Consider the following 22,207-nt stretch of genomic DNA (forward strand, 5'->3'; position numbering starts at 1 on the left):
ATTCTTTTTTATCCCCATTCAGTTTCCTCCAAAGGTCTATCATATCTAGGTTTTCTAACAATCTATTTACCTCCTTAACTTCCTTCTAGTTTATTTTATGATTTGATTTATCTAAATCTGAGAGTGGGTACTTGAGGTCCCCCACTAGTAGAGTTTTGCTGACTATGTCTTCCTGTAACTCTTTCAACTTCTCCCCTAAGTATTTGGATGCTGTTCCATTGGGTACATACATATTTAGTATTGAAATTACTTTATTGTCTATGGTACCTTTTAGGAGGATATAGTTTCCTTATCTCTTTTAATGCCATCTATTTTTGCAGCTGCTTTGTCTGAGATAAGGATAGCTACCCCTGTTTTTTCACTTCAGCTGAAGCAAAATATATTTTTTGCCAACCTTTTACCTTTACTCTATATGTATCTCTCTGCTTCAAATGAGTTTCTTGTAAGCAGCATATTGTAGAATTCTTGTTTTTAATCTACTCTACTATCCCCTTCCATTTTAAGGGAGAGTTCATCCCATTCACATTCAAAGTTATAATCACTAACTCTTTATTGCCCTCTGTACTATCTTCCTTCTGTTTGTATTTCTCCCCCCTTTTTCCCTTTATCCATATTCCCCAGTGTTTTGTTTCTGTATACCACAACCTTCAGTGTGTTTGCCCTCTTATATCAACCCTCCCCTTTCTTTCCCATTTCCCTTTTCCCCTTCTTCCCTTCCTTCTGTTAGTTCCCCTTTTCCTCCCCCTCCCTGTCCCTCCCTCCCCTTTTCCCCTTTTAATGCTTGAAAGGTAAGATAAGTTTCTTAACTAAATGTGTCAAAGTTAACTTTAAGCCAAATCTGATGAGATGAAGATTCAGGTAGTTCTCACCTCCTCCCTTCTCCCCCTCAGTTACAATAGGTCTTTTGTACCTCTTGATGTAATGAGATTTTCCCCATTCAGTCTTCCTCCAAACTCTGGAGGTATTGTTTTTAAATCATTCTATCTGAGTTACAGAAAAGTTATGAGTGTCCATCACTTCTGGCTATGTATATTCTCTCTAATAGAGTTACAATTCTCAAGTTATGAGACTCTTTCTCCCAAGTGGGTATATAGCCAGTTTCATCTTATTGGATAGTGGGTTTTTTTTAACCTTTTCATGTGTCACTTGAGCCTCCTGTTTGATATCCAAATTTTCTATTTACCTCTGGTCTTTTCATCATAAAATCTTGGAAGTCTCCCATTTCATTAAATGTACATCTTTTTTCCCTGGAAGGGAAGGCTCAGCTTTGCTGTGTAGTAGATTCTTGACAGCATTCCAAGCTCCCTTGCTCTTCAGAACATCTCATTGCAGGCTCTTCGATCCCTTAATGTTACTGTGGCCAGGTCCTGTGTAATCCTTACTGTGGCTCCTTGGTATTTATTTATTTTTTCCATTCTGGCTGCTTGTAGTATTTTTTTCTTTTATCTGATAGTTCTGGAATTTGGCCACAACATTCCTTGGTGTTTTCATTTTAGGATCTCTTTCTGGGGGGGGGGGGGGTCAATGCATTCTTTCAATAACTCTTTTGCCCTCTGGTTCCATGACATCAGGGCAACTTTCCATCACTAACTCCTGTAATATTAAGTCCAGGCTTTTTTCCCTCTTCAGTGTTTTCAGGAAGGCCAGAAATTTTCAGGTTCTCCTGTCTTGATCTGTTCTCAAGGTCAGTGGTCTTGCTGATGAGGTATTTTCCTTTTTTCTATTTTTTTCAATCTCTTGGGTTTGTTTAACATAATCTTGTTGTCTCATGAAGTCATTAGTTTCCGCTGATTACATTCTTTTTATTTTTAGATAAGATTTTTCTTCATTTATCTTTTGCAACTCCTTTTCCAGTTGGTCATTTCTATTTTTGAAGAACTTTTCCCAAGTGTATTTTTGAGACCATCATTTCCTTTTTTCATTTGCCCAATTGGGGATTTGAGAGAATCATTTTCTTTTTGCATTTGTCCAATGGAAGATCTGAGAGAGTTATCCTGATTTTGTATTTATCCAATTGTATTTTCCAAAGATTTGTTTTCTTATTGTAAGATGTTAATTTTCTCTTGAAAAATATTAATTTTCTCTTGTTTCTGTTCCAATTTTTCCATTTGATTTTTAAACTCCTTCATGATTTCTTCAAGGAAATCTTTTTTGGGGTGGAGACCAATTCATATTCTGCTCAGCAGTGCTAGTTCTCCCTGGATTAGAATCTGTTCCTTCTCAGTATTTCACCATGAGCCCCCTTTTATCTGACCTTTTTTTCATCTTTCTAGTGGTGGGGGTGTGAGGGTGTGTGTGTGGGGGGGGTGTGAGCTGGCTCTCAAATCCTAGAGGCTTTGAAAATCCTAGAGGCTTTGTTCACTTGCCTTAGTAATTCCAAGGACCAGCCAATAGGGAGTGCTGTTTGCTTTCTCTGGAGTATTTAAGGTCCTCAGCAGCAGGGTCTGAGTTGACCTTGAACACTGGGATGGGCCCAAAGTCTCCAGGGCTGAGGTTGGCCCTCTGTCCTCCCCCCAGCTGCTGTCCCCATGCTAATCCTCCACTCCCATCCCCCGGTTCACCCATGGTCCGCTGAGACAGACTCTCTTGGTAGGTGTTCTTCTCCTAGCTTTTCTTTCTGGGTTTTGTTGATTGAATTTGTATTAAGAGGTTTCTCTCATGTTATTTTGAGGTGAAAGAGGAGCACTTATCACAGTGTCTCTCTTCTCTCTGCTATCTAGGCCAGAAGTCTCAGTCTTTCACTTCTTATCACAAAGTATTTAGTAGTAATTCTATGATACATAAGAATTATTAGTTGACCTCATAGTTCTCTGAAACTCTCCAACAAGAAAAGTATTTTATTGGCAGTTAATATGTAAAAGAATCTCTTGTAATTTTTTTAAATTCATTATATTAGGATCAGAAAAATATATATCATTGCCTCTCCTATTAAAAAATATCAATATCATGCTGTATCATCAACACGCAGATGCTGATGAAAATTCTAATGTGTGACAAATATTTTCTTCCATGCTAGTTATAGATAGTCCTTTGGGTAATTGTAGTTACATTTACTGACTTCAGGACCTGTCGCCCCTTGAAGTCTTGTCTCTTAGCCTTATAGTCATCATGGTATTTTGATTCAAAATTATCCACTCAGTTCTGATAGATTCATGCCGGTGGGGTCTGTCTGCTGCTCTTGTTTCCTAACCTTCAGCAGCAATGTTAAATCAAGACTTCAAAACATGCTCAGCATATCCCTGAAGCACTTCTTCCCAATTCAGCTGTGTTTGTTCTCCTGAGTTGAAATTCATTTTCTACATGAAAGTAGAATAGTAAAGCAAATCATGAACTTACCATTTCTAAACACTGATGAGAAAACTAGAGATTTTGGGTTTTTCTTCCTTAGTAGTTCCTTTGTTGCTATATGTCTTATTTTTTTCATTTTAAAAAGCCATATTTTTATTGAGGTGGTATTTATATCAGATTATAATGTTTCATACTATTATTCATTTTGTATTAGATTTCTTAAAGAGTTTTATAGACCTAGAAGACTAAATAAACATTTTTACACTACTAACAAATTCCCCTTGGGAGTAGATACCTTAAGTAAGGAGCTACTAAGTATTTAAACCTCCACTTAAAATATCATGAGAACATTTACTCTCAGAAAGAGAATGTTCTATCAATCAATAAGCATTGATTAAGCACCTACTATCTGCCGGTTATTATATCTATTTTATTAGACAATGTGATAGAAATATATAACACTCCCTTCTTTCAAAAAGTTTGCATGCTATTGAATTATAAAACATGCAATGAAGTTAAATGTCTATAAAAATATATGCATAGTAAAGCAATGGAAATTTAAGGGTGAAGAAAAAAACAATGGAATAAGATTAGCCTCCTTTATGAGGTGGAATTTGAACTGAGCTCTGAAAGAAAGTAGGGATTCCAAGAGAAACAGAAAGAGTACATTTTAGTCATGAAGGACCACCTATGGAAGGGTCTAAATAGAGAAAGTAGAATGTCTATAGGTGGTAGAGGGAAGTAATGTCTAAGAAATCTGGAAACATAGGTTGAAAACCTTTGACATTACTAAATGGAGGAATTTTTGTTTGATACTAAAGGTAATAAGTAATCATAGGAGTTTATGGATCAAGGAAGTAACATGGAGAGATCAATGTTTCAGGAACTATATGGGGAGAATGGATTGGAGGAAGGTGATAGGAGGCAGTGAAAAAAATTAGAAGACAGATGAGTTGAGAGAAGTTTGTCTAAAGCTGACTCACTTTTCCCTTATACCCTCTATTCCCACATTCTATTGATATTACCAACAACTGTTGTTTCTCCTTTAGAGTTCATTTGATTATTTCTAAATCTTTGTTGTTGTCATCTGTGGACCTTTAGGTCAGTCTCTCTCCTCCTCAATAAGTGCTATACCCATTAAAATCAGTACCTGGATTTTGGTCTTCTTGCCACCCCCCAGCACCAACACCTTTGAGTATGATACTTTTATAATCTCACCCCACTCATCCCACACCTGTAGGCCACCGCTCCACACCCTGGATCCTAGAATTCCTATTTATGAAAATGACTACCTTCCCTTTCAATTTCAAGTTTATAGGTTTTGTTCTATTTCCTCTAGCCCAGTTACAAACACAAAAAGGGAAAGATTTACATGAAGCAACAGGGTAAAAGAATACATTCTTTGGAGGTCATTTGTTCAAAGAACTGTAGGGTAGTTCAGAGCATATCAAAAATTTTCCAAAATGATAGGGTTTGCAGTTCTCAACCATTTTGGTTTTAGGATTACTTTATACTTTTAAAAATTATTGAAGACTCAAAATAGCTTTGTTATGTGTTATAGTTATCAATATTTACTATTAAAATTAAAGCATAGTTTAAAAATATTTATTGATTAATTTTAAAATAAGTATATTATATATTCTTTAAATATTTCATGAAAAATAGTTTTTTAAACAAAAAATGGAAAAGCATCATTGTCATATATTTTTGTTAATCTCTTTAATAATTCAAATAATTGAAGACAGCTAGACTCTCATATCTTTGTTCTGCATTCAATTTGCTGTGATATGTTATTTAGGTTGAAGTTTATGAAAAAATACAGTCTCACACAGATATGTAGCTAGCAAAAGGAGTGCTTTTTTAATAGGCAAGTAATTTTAATATTTTGTGAAAGAGAAGACTGTCCAAGACTGATGCTTGAAGTAGAAATTGACTTTTTCTGGGAGGGGTGATGGGGTCATAGAAAAAGAAAATGAAAAATAATGTCTTCCTCAGGTTGGGAAAAAAATTAGAATCTGCTTGAATGAATGGATTCTTGTATTTTTAATGACCAGCATTCAATAGAAGTAAAAAATTTATTCCTCAACCACTTTTATTTTTCTTTCTTAAATATTAGTATTTCTTGAATGGTTTCTCTTTTTGATAGTTATATTATAAACCTACATATGATATGTATTTTTATTATAAACCTATATATATGATATATTACAGCTTAAGTAATTTTGTAAATATATTTTAACCAATTATTCATTGAAAATTGTCATGTATATAAAAAGCTAGGATCACAAATCTAAAGATAGAAGGCATCAGAGGCTATCAAGTACAATTTCTTCATTTTAGTTATGTAGGTATTTATATATATATACTCTATATTAATATATCTATTGTATTCATTAGAATATAAGTTCTTTGAGATCAAGGAATGTTTTTACTTTTATCTTTAAATTACCACAACTTGGTACAATGCCTGTCACATAGCAAGAGAGTAATAAGTGTTTTTAGATAAAGGGGGGGAGATATAGATATCTCTACTAATAGAGATACACATTTTTACATCCCAATGGATAATTAAATGGATATAGAAAACAAATGCATATACATACACAAACATATAAAATGAAGAGGTTGGATTAATGACAGCATAAATGGAGAGAGACTAGTATTTATTAGTTTCCACATCTTTAGCACACTACTGCTCTATTAAAAAATCTATTTTTGTAATGAGATTGTTTTAATCAAATCACTTAATATTATTCATAACAAATGTGTTATGTGTATAAGAAGCTATATGCACATAGCTTCCCAATTGTCCCAAAAGTCTTGGTGCTGTTTTAAACTTTAAAATTGTAAATAGTTTTAAGAAATTAAAATTGCATTTACTTTAGGCTATCCTATGAATAGATATTTCTAACAGGAACCTTATACATCATTATTGGAATCTTTACATATGCACACAAACTGACTATTTAACTTTATATTTAGATCCATATATCACTGATCAATGGAAGACCCAGTGCTGATGATCCTTCCCCAGAACTTCTTGAATTCACCTCTGCCCGTTATATTCGCCTGAGATTTCAGAGGATCCGGACCTTGAATGCAGATTTGATGATGTTTGCCCACAAAGACCCCAGGGAAATCGACCCCATTGTTACAAGAAGAGTAAGTTATGGTACAAATGTCATCTGTTCCTTGTTTTATCAACTTGGATATGATGAAAAGACTTTCCTTCCTTTCTTATCTTTTCATTCTATTCCTTTCATAAGATGTATAGAAAGGGTTGTTGCTGAATATCAGTTAGCCAATGGGACATAGCTCCATTCATAGATGTTTTACTTTTCTACCCAAGAAATATGAGGCATATTTTTACATTAACTTCTCAACCATTCTTGAAGCCCATGAAGCCAAATAACATGTAGCTTTCCAGGGGTGAACATTTTTAGGATTAGGAAACACATAAGCAGCAGGTGACAGTTGTCAGTTGTTATTGTATTTCATCCCTCCTGCCACCCCCATGTTGTTCACTGGTGTTAACCTTCCTTAAACAGTATCGACACGGCAGACATTTTATTACCAAGATGCTCAATTGCAGTTTCCAAATGTGAAGTTTCAGCTGAAAAGAAAAACACACAATGCATTATTGATCACATCTGCACAGCTAACAGAGTTACATGTATTTCAATGGGAAACAGTGGTTGCTAAATGTGTTAAATGGGAAAGACCTTAGGGATTATAGGTAAGAAACCAAAGTGAAGGTAATTATTTGCTCCCTTAGTTTTCTAGCAAAAGAAAACCTTATAAGATTCCTGGGGAAAAAAGAGAAACATAGCTCCACAGAGAAGCCTGGACAAATTTCAAAGTTATAAAAACCAGAATTTGGAATAGCTAGTAGTCACCAGAACCTGTTTTTTCACTGCCCTAATGTTTCCCCATAATCTTTGTTCTTCTATCATTGAATTGAATTTCCAAGAAAACTTTATAGGATTTATAGTTGGACAGATTCTAAGATATTATCTAATTGAATTTCCTCATTTTAAGAAGTTTTTCCTATTTTTGTCTTTATAGAGGCAGAGCCCAAAATATTTTCTTATATATAATAGAAATTTAATGCTGAATTGAATAGAATTAAATGGGGTAACTGAGGAATAGAGAGATTAAGTAGGATGCCCAGGTGACAAAGTCCCTGGCAGGAAAGTTAGAGTTCAAAACTAAATCAATGTAAATTAACCACCTTTTATTTTCCTAAGCACTTTGAAATAAATTTGGTTTATGGTCTTTACAGATTACTATACATATTCCCAGCTGTTAGATTATTCCAATTTGGAGCCCTAACTGAATTCATATGACTTTTTAGCATGGCAGTGAATTTATTTTACAATGTCCTTTCAAGTAGAAAAGAATCATTACTTCATGATGATACTATGGATTGTTTGTTATGAGAGAAATCATTTCTCATTCTAATTTGGGGCTTTTTTTTAAAGCAAACACTGAGGAAGACTGAATAATATTAAAATAAAACTAAATATTTTCTGACAGTATATCTGTCAAAGAAAAAAATCAATGAAAATCAATTGCATCTTTTCCTTCCTATCTTCAGCAGAGCCATGCATATCTCTTCTTTAGGGTTAGCATTAAAAAAAGAAAAGAAAATACAAAAGCTTTAAAGTATCTTTTATTCAATGTATTTTGTGTTCTGGTTTTACATATACATGTGTGTATACATATACATATATGTTTATATGTTTGAATGTATAGTAAAAATGTAAATACCCAATAAAAGGAATCTGAGTTGTAGTTCCTCTTCATGTCTTTAAGATGAATCTTTGAACAGAGATGTCTGAGTGTAAAAATGGTTTGACATATCATGAAGCTTATCACAAATATTGAGATCTAGGCTTTCCAAACAGTATCTACTCTGTCCATTCCAACTTAGTCAATGCTGAAACCTTGGAAAGTCACTGACTTTAAGGTATGGAAACCTCTTGAACGAGTCTGAGTTCTATGTATGTCCAATCAGTAGATTATTCTGGGGAGTATTTTTTTTGAAGAGTGAAGAGGACCATGGACATCTAATCTATAATTCATTTCAATTCATTAATAGTTTTTCCTGTTCAGTATATATGAGACAACATGCTTGGTTCAATGCTTTTTTACATGATTATATTTTTGATTGCTAAAAATAATTTTCTTACTAATAAATTGGTGTTTTGGAAGACTGTAAGATAACTATGAACACAACCTATAGTTAACTTTAGATAGGAATATAATAGTGCCAACAATTTAAGATAAGCAATGAAAACAAGAACTCTTCTTTTTAATTTTTCCTCTCTAACCTACTGAGAGAAACAAATCTTGTTCGATATTATTCAGAAAAAAAAACAGGTTTATAACTAGTTTCCTTTCCCTATGATTAGAGAAAGAACTCACTGTTGGTGGTAGCACACTTGGTGAGATGTCTTGAAATGAGAAGCACAAGAAAAAAGTCTGATTTTGCCTTAGACCCAGGTCTAAAAGAATATTTTTTAAAAAATCAGAACCAGAAAAACAATTTTATTATAACATTGCTTTTATAAAAAAAAGAATAATATTGAGGCCCTTTTATTATTGGAATAGGGAGTGAAAGGGAGAGAAAATAGATTTTTTTAATAGACAGGTAGGGTGCTGCAGATGTGGAATGTGACATGCCTTTTCAGATCATATCACTATATTTTTACAGTGTTACACATCTCTCACAAAGTAGAAGTGAACAATAAATGCCTGTTACTGTATGAGCAAAATATATCAGTAAAACTTAAAAAAATTAAAATCCATCTCAGAAAATCAAAACACTTGGGCAACTAGGTGATGCAGTGGATAGAGCAATGTCCCCTGGAGTCAGGAGGACCTGAGTTCAAATTTGACCTCAGACATTTAATAATTGCCTGCCTGTGTGACCTTGGGCAAGTCACTTAAGTCCATTGCCTTAAATACAATTTTAAGACAATCAAAACACTTTAATATAAATAAAGTAAACAAACATTTCCATTTAGTAAACATTTATTTAGAATATTATATGCTGGGGAAAGTACTAGGTACTAGGTATACAAAGATTAAAATAAGTTTCTTCAAAGAACTTGGCTTTTTTTTTAATTCCACAAGAATTTTGTTGGCATGAACTGTTGCAAAGACATCTTCACTTTCTAGCATGAACTTGAGTCCAAGGTATCACAGTTAGGAAGAAATCTGACTTAGCTTATTCAGTGTGATGATGTCTTTCCACCCAGGTGCATTATCTAGAGCATTTTTCTGACAAATAAAATAGGGAGCATACAGTTAGGCCATGGTCTTTAATTAATAACCTTGCTAATTGTACCTACTGTCATGTAGATCCACAACTTTATAGTGTCCCCTTAGGTAAAGTATAGACAATCTTTCTTTAATTTATATTGCAGATAAAAGAATTATTTTTCTGTCATATGGGGTCTTCATCTGTTCTGGGGAAAAAAATCCACCTGTTTCTAATATGGGGGGGGGTAAGTTTTTGAAGGAAAGTATTTGCTTTTGTTTCTTCTAGCTTGCGGTTCCTTATAACTAGATTTCTTCTTTTCCTTTGTGCAGTATTACTATTCAGTCAAGGATATTTCCGTTGGAGGGATGTGCATCTGCTATGGTCATGCCAGGGCTTGTCCACTTGATCCATCAACAAATGTATGTATATTTATAGGACCATTTGGCAAAATGCAGTCCTGAAACTGTAAAATATTGCATGAGAATGCTTTGCTGACAGCATATTCTGTGAATTGATGTCAGGTCCCAACTTAGATGGTGTAACAGAAAGCAGTGCTAGGGTGAAATAATGCTGGCAGTCAGAATGATAGACTTTGAAGTCTGCCACCACAGTATCAGCAAACAGATTATTTTTTTTCCAAAAGGCTTCATTTGTTTTGAAAACTCTCTAGCTATGACAGTATGCTACATGATTTAACTTCGTAGAATGCCTCCCATCAATCAGTCTGTCCACTTCTTTTACAATATTAATCAAGATTGTTCTTAAGCAAACAAATAGAAAAAGTTGATAACTTGATGGTTATCTAGTAAATAAATAGCAGGCATGAAATGGGATGCAGGGAATGTGGCATGGGGAGAAAAGTGAGATGGTGCATTACCAAGGGAAGCTTTTCTTAGAGTCATATTGAAACATATTGATAATTTGGGGAAGAGATTCCATTTTAATGTCAGTTTAATAATCCAGAAAAGAAAGTAGTTATGATTTTCTTTTTCAGTCATATGCCATTCTACAAGTCACTTTGTTTTCAAATATGAAAAATGAATACTGGATGCAGATTAGATGGACTGAATATTTTACTATCAGTAGAAGAATATGAAAAATTGCTTTGAAAACGAAACTGTAGCATGGATAATGGACTTAGTGTCCTTTCTCTGCATCAAAATGACACATCCTAAGGGATGCCCAAAGAGCCAGCCACTTCCTGTAATGACATTCTTTATATAGTGGTATTTCATGCAAGACATTATTATTCCCTGTCAATTGTGCTAATGGCTGATGAGGATTTCTCAAACTTAGGCTATTGGGGTCTGAACATATCCATAGTTATGTGGATATTCATTTCTGAGATTAATCTATAGAGTTTTGAGATGCCTCAGTTAAATGGATAACTTCTTGAGGCCACTGAATTTGTAATCCACTCAAGTATATAAAAAGGTTCAGTTTGGAATGCCTTGGATTCCTATTTTTTTCCCTTTTATTACTAGAGGAAAAGACGCCCTTAACAACTCAGAACAGACATATCCATCTATAAAGAGTTCCAAATTCTGACTCCAGAATGAGATTATACATTCAAATTAGGTTTGGGTTGGACACAATCTTTGTTACACTTGTTTCTCGATTTATTTTGTCCCCAAGAAAATAATAAACAATATATCCTTTTTCTCCTTTCTTCTTGATTAGAAATCTCGTTGTGAATGTGAGCACAATACCTGTGGTGATAGCTGTGATCAGTGCTGTCCAGGATTTCACCAAAAACCTTGGAAAGCAGGAACTTTTCTTACCAAAACTGAATGTGAAGGTAAATGACTCTATACTTTGGTGTATTTTAGTTAAGAGGTCAAGACATCATGTTTCAAAGGGGGGAAAGATAAATGGAATTGTTTCCTTTCTGAGATACTATTTATAAATATCTGTAAAACTGAATTGAACTGAAAGAAGTCACGACATATACTTTGTGTTTTTAGAAGAGGATTATACATAACTATTTTTATCTTATCAGTTTATATTTTCTCTGTTTCATTACCATGAAATCTTATTTCGTTTTTTTTAAATTCAACTTTTAAAATTTATCTTTTAAAAGGTCATTAATGCACAGTCTTTTCTCTGAAGGTAGTTTTTTCCAAGGTGCTCAATACCTTCTACAATGACAAATGTCAGATTATCATGTCATCCCTTAGTTATTTTTCATTTTTCCTTCTTTTTTAAAAAGTTATTTATTTACTTACTTTGAATTTAATTTTTCTGTTAATATCGCTTCCCTTCCCCACCTCCCACAGAAGGCAGTCTGTTAGTCTTTACATTTTTTCCATGGTATACATTGACCATCCCTTAGGTTTAAGAAGAATTAGGTAAGATTTGCTCTTCTTATACTAGTTAATGCTTCAAGGTCTCATAAAATCAATCACTGGAAAGTCTACAAATTTGTAGTGAATGTTCCACAATTTGCTTTTATACCAATTATTGAAGGATTAAGGGATATGATAATTATGGCTAATGGCTAGTGTTTCTATATGTTACTTCATTTCATCCTAACAACAACCCTGGGAAAACAGATTTTCTTCATAATCTAGGTGTAAACTTGTAGCAATTCTTAAAAAAGAAGTATAATGAGTTCACAAGGAGATGCCTGTGGTCCCTTACACTAGTCACACATAAATCTCAGGTCATGTTTTGAATTTCATGAATTTAAAGGATTGATAAGCAATACTGAAGAAGATTTCATGAAGGACAGAAGAACCAGAATTTCACCCAGTTCACTTCAAAGAATATTTTTTTCAGCCTTATTTATTCAACAAGCATTTATGTATCTCTTGTTCTGTGCCAAACACTGGAGATACAAGTTGAAAAATGAGACAATCCCTGCCCTCAAGAAGTTTGCATTCTATCATTAATTTTGTTGAATGGCATACATATGTTGCACAGGCTACAATGCAGCCAATATGCTGACATTAAGAACTTTATCAAGAATCCAAGTTTCAAGGTTATTACTGACTTCAGGACCTATTCAGTCCCATATAACCTATATCTGTAGTTAAGATCATCAATACTTTACAATTGTGGATGCTCTTAATGATTTTGAGCAATCAAAAAAAAATCAGTTGTATTTGGTATACTGAAATTAAGGAGGTAGGAAAGTAAATAAGATTGATTTAGAATGATTTTTATTTTCAATCAATTATAACTTTAAATTCTATTGCTTGGGGGCGGCTAGGTGGCATAGTGGATAAAGCACCGGCCCTGGAGTCAGGAGTACCCGGGTTCAAATCCGGTCTCAAACACTTAATAATTACCTAGCCGTGTGGCCTTGGGCAAGCCACTTAACCCTGTTTGCCTTGCAAAAAACATCTATTGCTTTGGGAGGGGGTTCTAGAAAGTTTCTACTAATCTTTTTTATCTTATTTTATTGATTTTCCTTGGGTACATGCAAAAATCAGTTTCAACAATTATTTTTAAAATCCTGAGTTTCAAATTCTCTTCTTCCTCCACCCAATCCCACTCATTGAAAAAGCAAGTTATTTGATATAGGTTAGAAATGTGTAGTCATGAAAACATTAACACAATAGTTATGCTGCAAGAGTGAATGAATTCCCCTCCTGCCCTAGAAAAGAGAGACTTCAAGAAAAATACAGCTTTTAAAAATTATGTATCCATTGTATTTAGGCACTCATCTCTGTCATTCAAGATTGTTTTGGGTAACAGCCTTGCTGAGAAAAAAATAGGTCATTCACAGCTATCAGTCAACAACATTGCTGTTACTTTGTATATCATACCATTCTCATTGTATTTGCTCCTGTAAGAATTTTACTGAGAGTATCCTGTTCATCATTTCTTAGAACAGAATAGCATACCACAATTTATTCCCCAGTCATTCCCCAGGCTATGGACATTCCTTCAATCTCTAGGACCTTGCTACCAAAAAAGAGCTGCTATAAATATCCTTACACACTTACACATATAGGTCTCTTTTCTTCCTGTTGTTCATCTCTTCTGGAATATAGACCTATTAGTGGTATTAAATATGGTATCTAAATATGCTCCTTCAGTTTAATGAAAAAAAGTGCAAAAGAAGGTGGCTTAGCCCTACCCGATCTAAAATTATATTATAAAGCATCAGTCATCAAAACTGTTTGGTATTGGCTGAGAAATAGAGTGGTGGACCAGTGGAATAGACTAGGTGTAAAAGTAGGAGAGGAGTACAGTAATCTGCTGTTTGATAAACCCAAAGAGTCTGGCCATTGGGATAAAAACTCCCTCTTTGATAAAAATTGCTAGGATAACTGGAAGTTAGTATGGAAGAAACTGAGATTAGACCAACACCTCACACCCTTTACCAAGATAAGATCCAAATGGTTATAGGACATAGACATCAAAAACAATACTATAAGCAAATTAGAAGATCAAGGACTAGTCTACCTGTCAGATCTATGAAAAGTGGAACAGTTTATGACTAAGGAACAGTTGGAGAACATCACCAAAAACCAATTAGATGATTTCGATTACATTAAATTAAAAAGCTTTTGCACAGATAAAACCAATGTAACCAAGATCAAAAGAAATGTAGTAAATTGGCTAACAATCTTTATGACTAATGATTCTGACAAAGGACTCATTTCTAAAATATACAGAGAACTGAGTCATATTTTTAAAACAAAAAGCCATTCCCCAATTGACAAATGGTCCAAGGATATGCAAAGGCAATTTACAGATGAGGAGATCAAAGTAATCCATAGCCATATGAAAAAATGCTCTAAATCATTAATTATTAGAGAAATGTAAATTAAAGCTATTCTGAGGTACCACCTCACAACTCTCAGATTGGCCAGTATGACCAGGAAGGATAATGTTCATCCTTGGAAGGGATGTGGGAAATCTGGGATACTATTACACTGTTGGTGGAGCTGTGAACTCATCCAACCCTTTTGGAGAGTTATTTGGAACTATGCCCAAAAGGCAACAAAAATGTGCATACCCAGCAATACCACTACTAGGTCTAAACCCAGAAAAGATGATAAAAAAGGGTAAAAACTTTACTTGTACAAAAATATTTATAGCAACCCTGTTTGTGGGGGCAAAGAATTGGAAATCAAGTAAATGTCCTTCAATTGGGGAATGGCTTAGCAAACTGTGGTATATGTATGTCATGGAACACTATTGTTCTATTAGAAACCAGGAGGGACGGGATTTCAGGGAAACTGGGAGGGATTTGCATGAACTGGTGCTGAGTGAGATGAGCAGAACCAGAAAAACACTGTACACCCTAACAGCAACATGGGAGTGATGTTCAACCTTGAAGGACTTGCTCATTCCATCAGTGCAACAATCGGGAACTATTTGGGCTGTCTGCAAAGGAGAGTACCATCTGTATCCAGATAAGGAACTGTGGAGTTTGAACAAAGTGCAAAGACTATTCCCTTTAATTTAGAAAAAAACAGATATCTTATTGTCTGATCTTGTTACCTCTTAGACTACTCTTCTCTTTAAGGATATGATTTCTCTCTCATCACACCCAATTTGGATCAAGGTACAACATGGAAACAAAGTAAAGACTGACAGAGTACTTTCTATTGGGGGGAAGCAAGATTGGGGGAAAATTGTAAAACTCAAATAATATCTTTAATAAAAATAAATTTAAAAAGTAAATAAATAAATAGCCTCCTTCCAACTGTTCTTATAAATGAGAAAGTTCGTGAATTAGCAGAATCATCTTCCCAAGCAGGAATATAAGAAGTTCAACACCATTAAATGCCTTATAATTTTCCTTTCCTGTTTACCTTTTTAATGCTTTTTTTGACATTCATATTTGAACATCAAATTTTTCAATTCAACTCTGTTTCATCAGGAAAGTTTGAAAGTTCATTGAATGTCCATCTTTTTTTCTGAAAGAGTGTATTCAATTTTGCTGGGTAGTTGATTCTTGGTTGTAATCAAAGCTCTTTTGCCTTCCAAAATATCATATTCCAAGCTTTATGATACTTTTAATATAAAAGGTATTAAATCTTGTGCTATTTGACTGTAGCTCCAAGATATTTGAATTATTTCTTTCTGTCTGCCTATATTATCTCTCCTTGACCTGGAAGCTTTGAAATTTTGCTATAATATACATGGTAGTTTCCATTTTAGTATCTCTTTCAGGAGGTGATCAGTAGATTATTTTAATTTCTATTTTTACCCTCTGCTTCTAGAATATCAAGGCTGTTTTCCTTCATAAATTCTTGAAAGAGGATGTCTATCTAGACTTTTTTTTAATCCTGGCTTTCAGGTAGTCCAATAATTTAAATTATCTCTCTTGGATCTGTTTTCCAGGTTAGTTGTTTTTTCCCAATGAGATATTTCACATTTTCTTCCAGTTTTTTTATTCTTTTGGGTTTGCTTTATTTTTTTATTTCTCACAAAGTCATTGGCTTCCCCCTTGCTCCATTCTATAGTTTAAGGAATTAGGTTCTTCAGTGAGTTTTTGTATCTCTTTTTCCATTTGTTCAGTTCAGTTGTTTTAAGGCATTTTTTTCTCCTCATAGATTTTTTTGGGCTTATTGACCCAGTCTGATTTTTAAGATATTATTTTCTTTAGAATTTTTTGTACCTCCTTCACCAACCTCCTGGCTTGATTTTCATGATTTTCCATATCACTCTCATTTCTCTTCCCAATTTTTCTTCTGCCTCTCTTCCTTGATTTTCAAAATACTTTTTGGAGTTCTTACATGGTCTGAAACTAATTCATATTTTTCTTGGAGGCTTTAGATGTAGAAGTTTGACTTTGTTATCTTCTTCTGAGTGTGTATTTTGATCTCCCTCATGACCACCATAATTATCTACAGTCACATTTTTTTTCTGTTGTTTATTCACTTCCCCCGCCAATGACATGATTTTAACTCTTTGCTAAGGTGTGGTTTTGCTTCTAAGGTGGAGGAAGTGCTATCTCAAGCTTTTGAGGAGTTTTACAGATGTTTTCAAAGATATTTCAAATGACTTGCTAGTATTCAATTCTTCCAAGTTCCTATGATCTAAGGGGAAGTAATGACTATTCTTCTGTCCTGTTTTCTGGGCTGTGAATGACAAGCAATCCTTTATGCCCTGGAAGTGTGAGGAGGATCCCTGCTCTGCTGTGGCATTACATGCTGCTGTGCTTCTGTTCCTATTCCTTAGACTGGGGCCAGGGTCCCTGGCTATGACCCAGATCTGTGTATGGGCAAAGAAATAGAGCTCTACCTCAGTGAAAGAAAAGAGACCCCTGCAATCTCCTTCTGACCCCCTTTCTGTCCCTGGGCTGACTGATTCAAAAGCAGTTGCTGCTGATTCAATGACTCCCAAGGCATTCTACTGGTTTGCTGGGTCAGGTCTACTGTCACCCCAGAGCAACAAATTTTCCTTGGCAATCTCTAGACAAAGAGGTCTGTAAATCAGAACTGCTACCACTGACCCAGGAACTCAGCAGTCTGTTCTTGGATTTCTGGGTCTGGTTCTTTCCAGTGTGATCTCCGCTGCTCTGTGCTCCTCTTTTACCTCAATGCTACAGACCTTTCCTACCAATCTTCCAAATTGTCTTGGGCTGAAAAATTGCTTCACTCAATCTTTATTTGGGTTCTACCACTCTAGAATTTGTTTAGTAATTATTTAAAGGTATTTGGAGTGGTTGGGAGGAGAGGTCAATGAGTCCCTGCATTTATTCTGCCATATTGGCTCCACCCCCCCCCCCAACTCCCAGTTTCTGCAACTCTTAAAAGAGTTGTAGATTGATTGATTTTCCAAAGCTTCTGGATAGGCAAAAAGAAACATTAGGTGACTAAAAGCAGTGGAAGAATATATGATAGGCAGAGCAGATGTGACTTGTACATGTATAATTAGAAAAAGACACAAACTTGTCATGCAGCACGAATGATGCATAACACATGTAGCATGAGCACTTCATAGGTACCTATAAAATGTTAAAAAAAAAAAAAAAGGATAAGGGGTGGCTAATTGGTGCAGTGAATAGAGCACCAGCCCTGGAGTCAGGAGTACCTGAGTTCAAATCTGGCCTCAGACACTTAATAATTACCTAGCTATGAGGCCTTGGGCAAGCCACTCAACCCAATTAGCCTTGCAAAAACCTTAAAAAAGGATAGAAAGAAAGATCTCCAGGATGTTGGGTGGATCATTTGAGGAGCATTTATGGAAAGACTTGAAAATAAATTATATAGAATGAGAAGTCATGAAGTAATTGAGATGAGTACTGGTAGACATATTCATTTATAGAAAAATACTAATTCCTGCCTCTTCCCCCATATTATAATGTTTTGAAGAATAAAGTTTACCTTTAATTATCTTCATATTCCTAGTAACTAACACATATATTTGTTAACTAATATGTATATGTATGTAAATATGCATTTTTTAAGTTTTAGATATCTTTTCTTCAAACAGTGCATTGAGAATTATAGTATAAGAGTGTGAATAAATAGGTTACTTTAGAAACATCAGTAGATGTATTCTGTTTCAGTACTCTTTGTTGTCCTCCCTATATCATTTGTAAATACTCTTGAGATGATTAGGTTTAAGATTACAAGATCTTTGAAAAGAGAATAAAATTCATGTCATATCTATTTTTTTGAATTTTATTTTATTTTTCCAATTACATGCAAAGGTAATTTTCATCATTCATCCATTTGCATGTTAGGAGTTCCACATTTTTATACCACTCCCCCTTCCTTCCCCCTCCCCATGATGGCAAACAATCAGTAAAAGTAGTACATGATGTAAAAGAGGAATAAGAACTAAGGGGAAAGAAAAAAAATGAGAAATTAAAAACATAGAAGAAGTTTTTTAAAAAGTGAATATAATATGCTTTACTATGCTTTTGGACTCCAAAGATTTTTCCCATGTGGATGGCATTATCCATAACAGTACTCTCAGAACTGTCCCTAATCTCTGAATTACTGAGCAAAGCATTATCCATCATATTAATCATTTTACCTTGTCATTGCTAATGTGTATAAAGTTCTCTTGTTTCTGCTCACTTCACTCAACATCAGCTCATCCAAGTCTTTCCATGTTTCTCTAAAGTCCAGTCACTCATTATTTCTTAAAGAACAATAGTAATCCATAACCTTCATACACCATAACTTATTCAACCATTTCCCAAGTGATGGGTATTGTCTAAATTTCTAATTCTTTACTATTTACAAAAATAACTGCTTTTTGAACACGTAATCATTTTTCCATTTTTTATGATCTCTTTGGGATATAGAATTAGTAGTAGTAGCGATTGATCAAAGGGTATGCACAATTTTATTGTCTTTTGAACATAGTTCCATGTTGCACTCCAGAATTATTGGATCAGTTCACCACTCCACCAACAATGTATTAGTATCCCAGTTTTCCCAGATTCTCTAACAACATTGTTTAACTGCTGTAATCTCATTACTAAAATTTTATTCAAAATTTTTGCATCAATATTCATTGGGGAGATTGGTTTTTAATTATCTTTGTCTGCTTTTGTGACTTCCTTGTTTAGGTATCAGCCCCATATTGGTGTCATAAAATGAATTTGGCAGAACTCGCATCTATTTTTCAAATAGTTTATATAGAATTGGAATTAATTATTTCTTAAATGTTTTTGAGAATTCACTTGTAAATCCATCTGATCCTGGAGATTTTTTTTTTCTTAGGGAGTGTAATTATTTTTCTGAAATGAGGTTATTTAAGTATTTTATTTCCTCTTCTGTTAATCTAGGCAACTTATATTTTTATAAATATTAATCCATTTTAATTAGGTTTTCAAATCTGTTGACACAGTTAAGTAAAATAGCACCAAATTATTACCTTAATTTACTCTCCATTGGTGGTGAGCTCACCTTTTTTGTTTTTGATATTGGTACTTTCCCATCAATCCTTTTCCTTTTCTTTTTCCTTTCCCCTTGAGTTTATATTAAATTTTAACTTTACTTTTATCTTTATTTTACTCTTGCCTTTATCAGTCCCTTCTTCCCATTTCTTTACCTCTCACTGCTCCTTCCCTGTAGGGTGGAATAAGGTTTGTGTGTGTGTGTGTGTGTGTGTGTGTGTGTGTGTGTGTGTGTTTTAATTGGAAATGAATGCTATTCCCTCTTCTGGCCAAATCTGTTGAGAATAAAATTTACTCACTGATAACACCCTCCCTTTTTTCCCTCAGCTACAATAGTTCATTTTACCTCTTCATATCTTGTTATTTATCCTCTAAAACCTAACCTTCTCCTAGTATATTCCTTTTCTAATATCTTGATTGCTTTAACCCTGTTTTGTAACCACTGCCTCTGTCAAGATATACTCCTTTTATCTATCCTATTAGAATCATAGTTCTCAAGGATTGATTGCTTGTTTTATAATCAAAATTAGTCACTTCATATGCACAGCCTCTATCCAAGAATGCTCCCCTCATCATTCCATTAGAAATACACTTCTCTGAGTAGAACCAAGAAAACATTGTACACATTAACAACAATATTGTGAGATGATGAGCTATAATGAATGCAGCTCTTCTCAACAGTTCAGAGATCAGAAATGACCCTCAGAGACATACTATGGATAATGCCATCCACGTCCAGAAAAAAAAAATACAATTATGGATTTTGAATGGAAAGTGAAGTATGTTATATCCACTTAAAAAAACTTTTATGTTTTTTCCCTTTCTTTCTCCCTCATTATAGTTCTTCTTTCACAATATGACTAATTTGGAAATATATTAAGCATGATTTTAGGTGTACTATTTTTACCAGATTGTTCACTACCATGAAGAAGGGAGGGTGATAGAAAAATGTGGAACTCCTAAACTTCCAAGTGGATGAGTGTTGAAAACTAACATTGTATATAATCGTAAAAATAAAATAAAATTTCAATTTAAAAAAGTAATACACTTATCAAGAGCCATAAGTATCATGAAATGATAATCAATTTATTCCATTCCTTCTTTTCAAGTTCCCTCAGTAGAAATGCAATCCTCATGAGCTGAAGTATCATGTAAAGTAAAATCACTTCATGATCCATTTATGCCTACCCCCCTCTAAGTATAATCCATCTTATTGTAGGAAAAGTATCAAGTAAATGATCACTTCATGATCTTTTTTATGTGCAGACCATCTAAGTTCACTCCCCTGCCCCAGCCCAATCAAAATACAATCCCTGTAAGCTAAAATATCAAGTAAAGCAATACCCTCTAAGTACATTCCCTCTAATTATAAATCAACTCTGATGACTTAAGGTATCATTTAAAACATAATCACTTTCATGATCAATACCCTCTCTCTAAGATTCCTTGTTTTAACTATCTTAAGAGAAATACAGGGGTGGCTAGGTGGTGCAGTGGATAGAGCACCGGCCCTGGAGTCAGGAATACCTGAGTTCAAATCTGGACTCAGACACTTAATAATTACTTAGCTGTGTGGCCTTGGGCAAGCCACTTAACCCCATTTGCCTTGCAAAAACCTAAAAAGAGAGAGAGAGAGAGAGAGAGAGAGAGAGAGAGAGAGAGAGAGAGAGAGAGGAATACAAACCTCAAGAGTTACAAATATTGTAGGAATGTATCCAGTTTAATGATATTAACTAGAATTTCTTCCCCTTTGTAAACATAAACTTTTTTATATTTCTCTTGAGCCAAATATTTATAGATCAAGTTTTCTGCTCATTTTGGATTTTTTATAAGAAAATTTTGAAATCCATCTATTTCATTGAAAGTCCATCTTTTGGTATGTTTTATTTATAGTGTTCATTTAATGAAATATATGTAGTAAAATTACTGTGAATATTATATTCCATTACATATCTACAAGCAAAATACTACACAGTTTTCTCATAGAGCAATTTAATAGTATTATTATACTAATATTTATTTTAGACCTTGATCTTTGTTTTCAAAGTGCGAATTCTTTGAATATGGTAGTAAGAAGAAAAGTTCTTTTTGAAATGAGGCAAAATAATTGGTAATATAAGCATCATATTTTGGAAGGGATGAAGGCTCCTCTCTTTGGAGCCAAGAGTTAGCATCAGTTATTCCCAATTATTTTGAGACTCTTACAGGAGCAGTCATACTCAAGTGTTTAAACAGTACTTGGTGTGCTTTCAAATCCTTTTTTGTTGAAATTTTGTACTTATTAGTTAGACTTGAGTTTTGATATGGTGTTCATCTATGGTATGTAATAAGTTTTAATATGAAGTAAAATAGTTTATAAACAATGTATCTTGCACCTGCTTATAAAGAAATGGAGTGCACAAAGACACTTTATTACTCTGGGAAATGGACTGGAAAGTGTATGAGAACATGTGAAATTGCACCTAAAGTTTTGTTATTAACTGATTATAAAACTGAAAAGCTAAATCTGTTGTACTTGAATGAATGTACTTTAGTCTTAGTTACTTTGATTTAATGTCTAAATTATGTATCCTGAAAAATGTTTTTGACTGTAATTCATGTTGTTGGGCTTTGGGGGCCATTACTGGACTGCAGGGGTTGTTTATGTGATTTGCGTTCATTATTTTATAGAATCCTACCAATTTTATAATTTATGTGATATGCAGATAATCCTAATAACTGTATATTTGGCAAACTATTAAAAATTTTCAGTGATCCTCTCCCCCCCTTGATTTATAGCAAATACTTAGTTCTCATTTTATAATAACATAACTTGATAAGATGTTTGTACT

The 22,207-nt window shown here is 34.1% G+C and overlaps 1 protein-coding gene across 5 annotated transcripts in view; it reads left to right on the top strand.

The window, feature by feature from the left end:
* Positions 1–22,207, top strand: part of LAMA2 (laminin subunit alpha 2) — an 811,978-nt gene that overhangs the window by 335,493 nt on the left and 454,278 nt on the right. For all 5 annotated transcript variants that reach the window (XM_074187557.1, XM_074187558.1, XM_074187559.1 and 2 more), the window contains exons 5-7: positions 6,271–6,450; positions 9,886–9,975; positions 11,237–11,354. In XM_074187557.1, coding sequence (XP_074043658.1) covers positions 6,271–6,450; positions 9,886–9,975; positions 11,237–11,354 — 388 coding nt within the window. The remainder of the gene's footprint in view (positions 1–6,270; positions 6,451–9,885; positions 9,976–11,236; positions 11,355–22,207) is intronic.

This window comes from Macrotis lagotis, chromosome 5, assembly GCF_037893015.1.
Source record: "Macrotis lagotis isolate mMagLag1 chromosome 5, bilby.v1.9.chrom.fasta, whole genome shotgun sequence".
Lineage (NCBI taxonomy): Eukaryota > Metazoa > Chordata > Mammalia > Peramelemorphia > Peramelidae > Macrotis > Macrotis lagotis.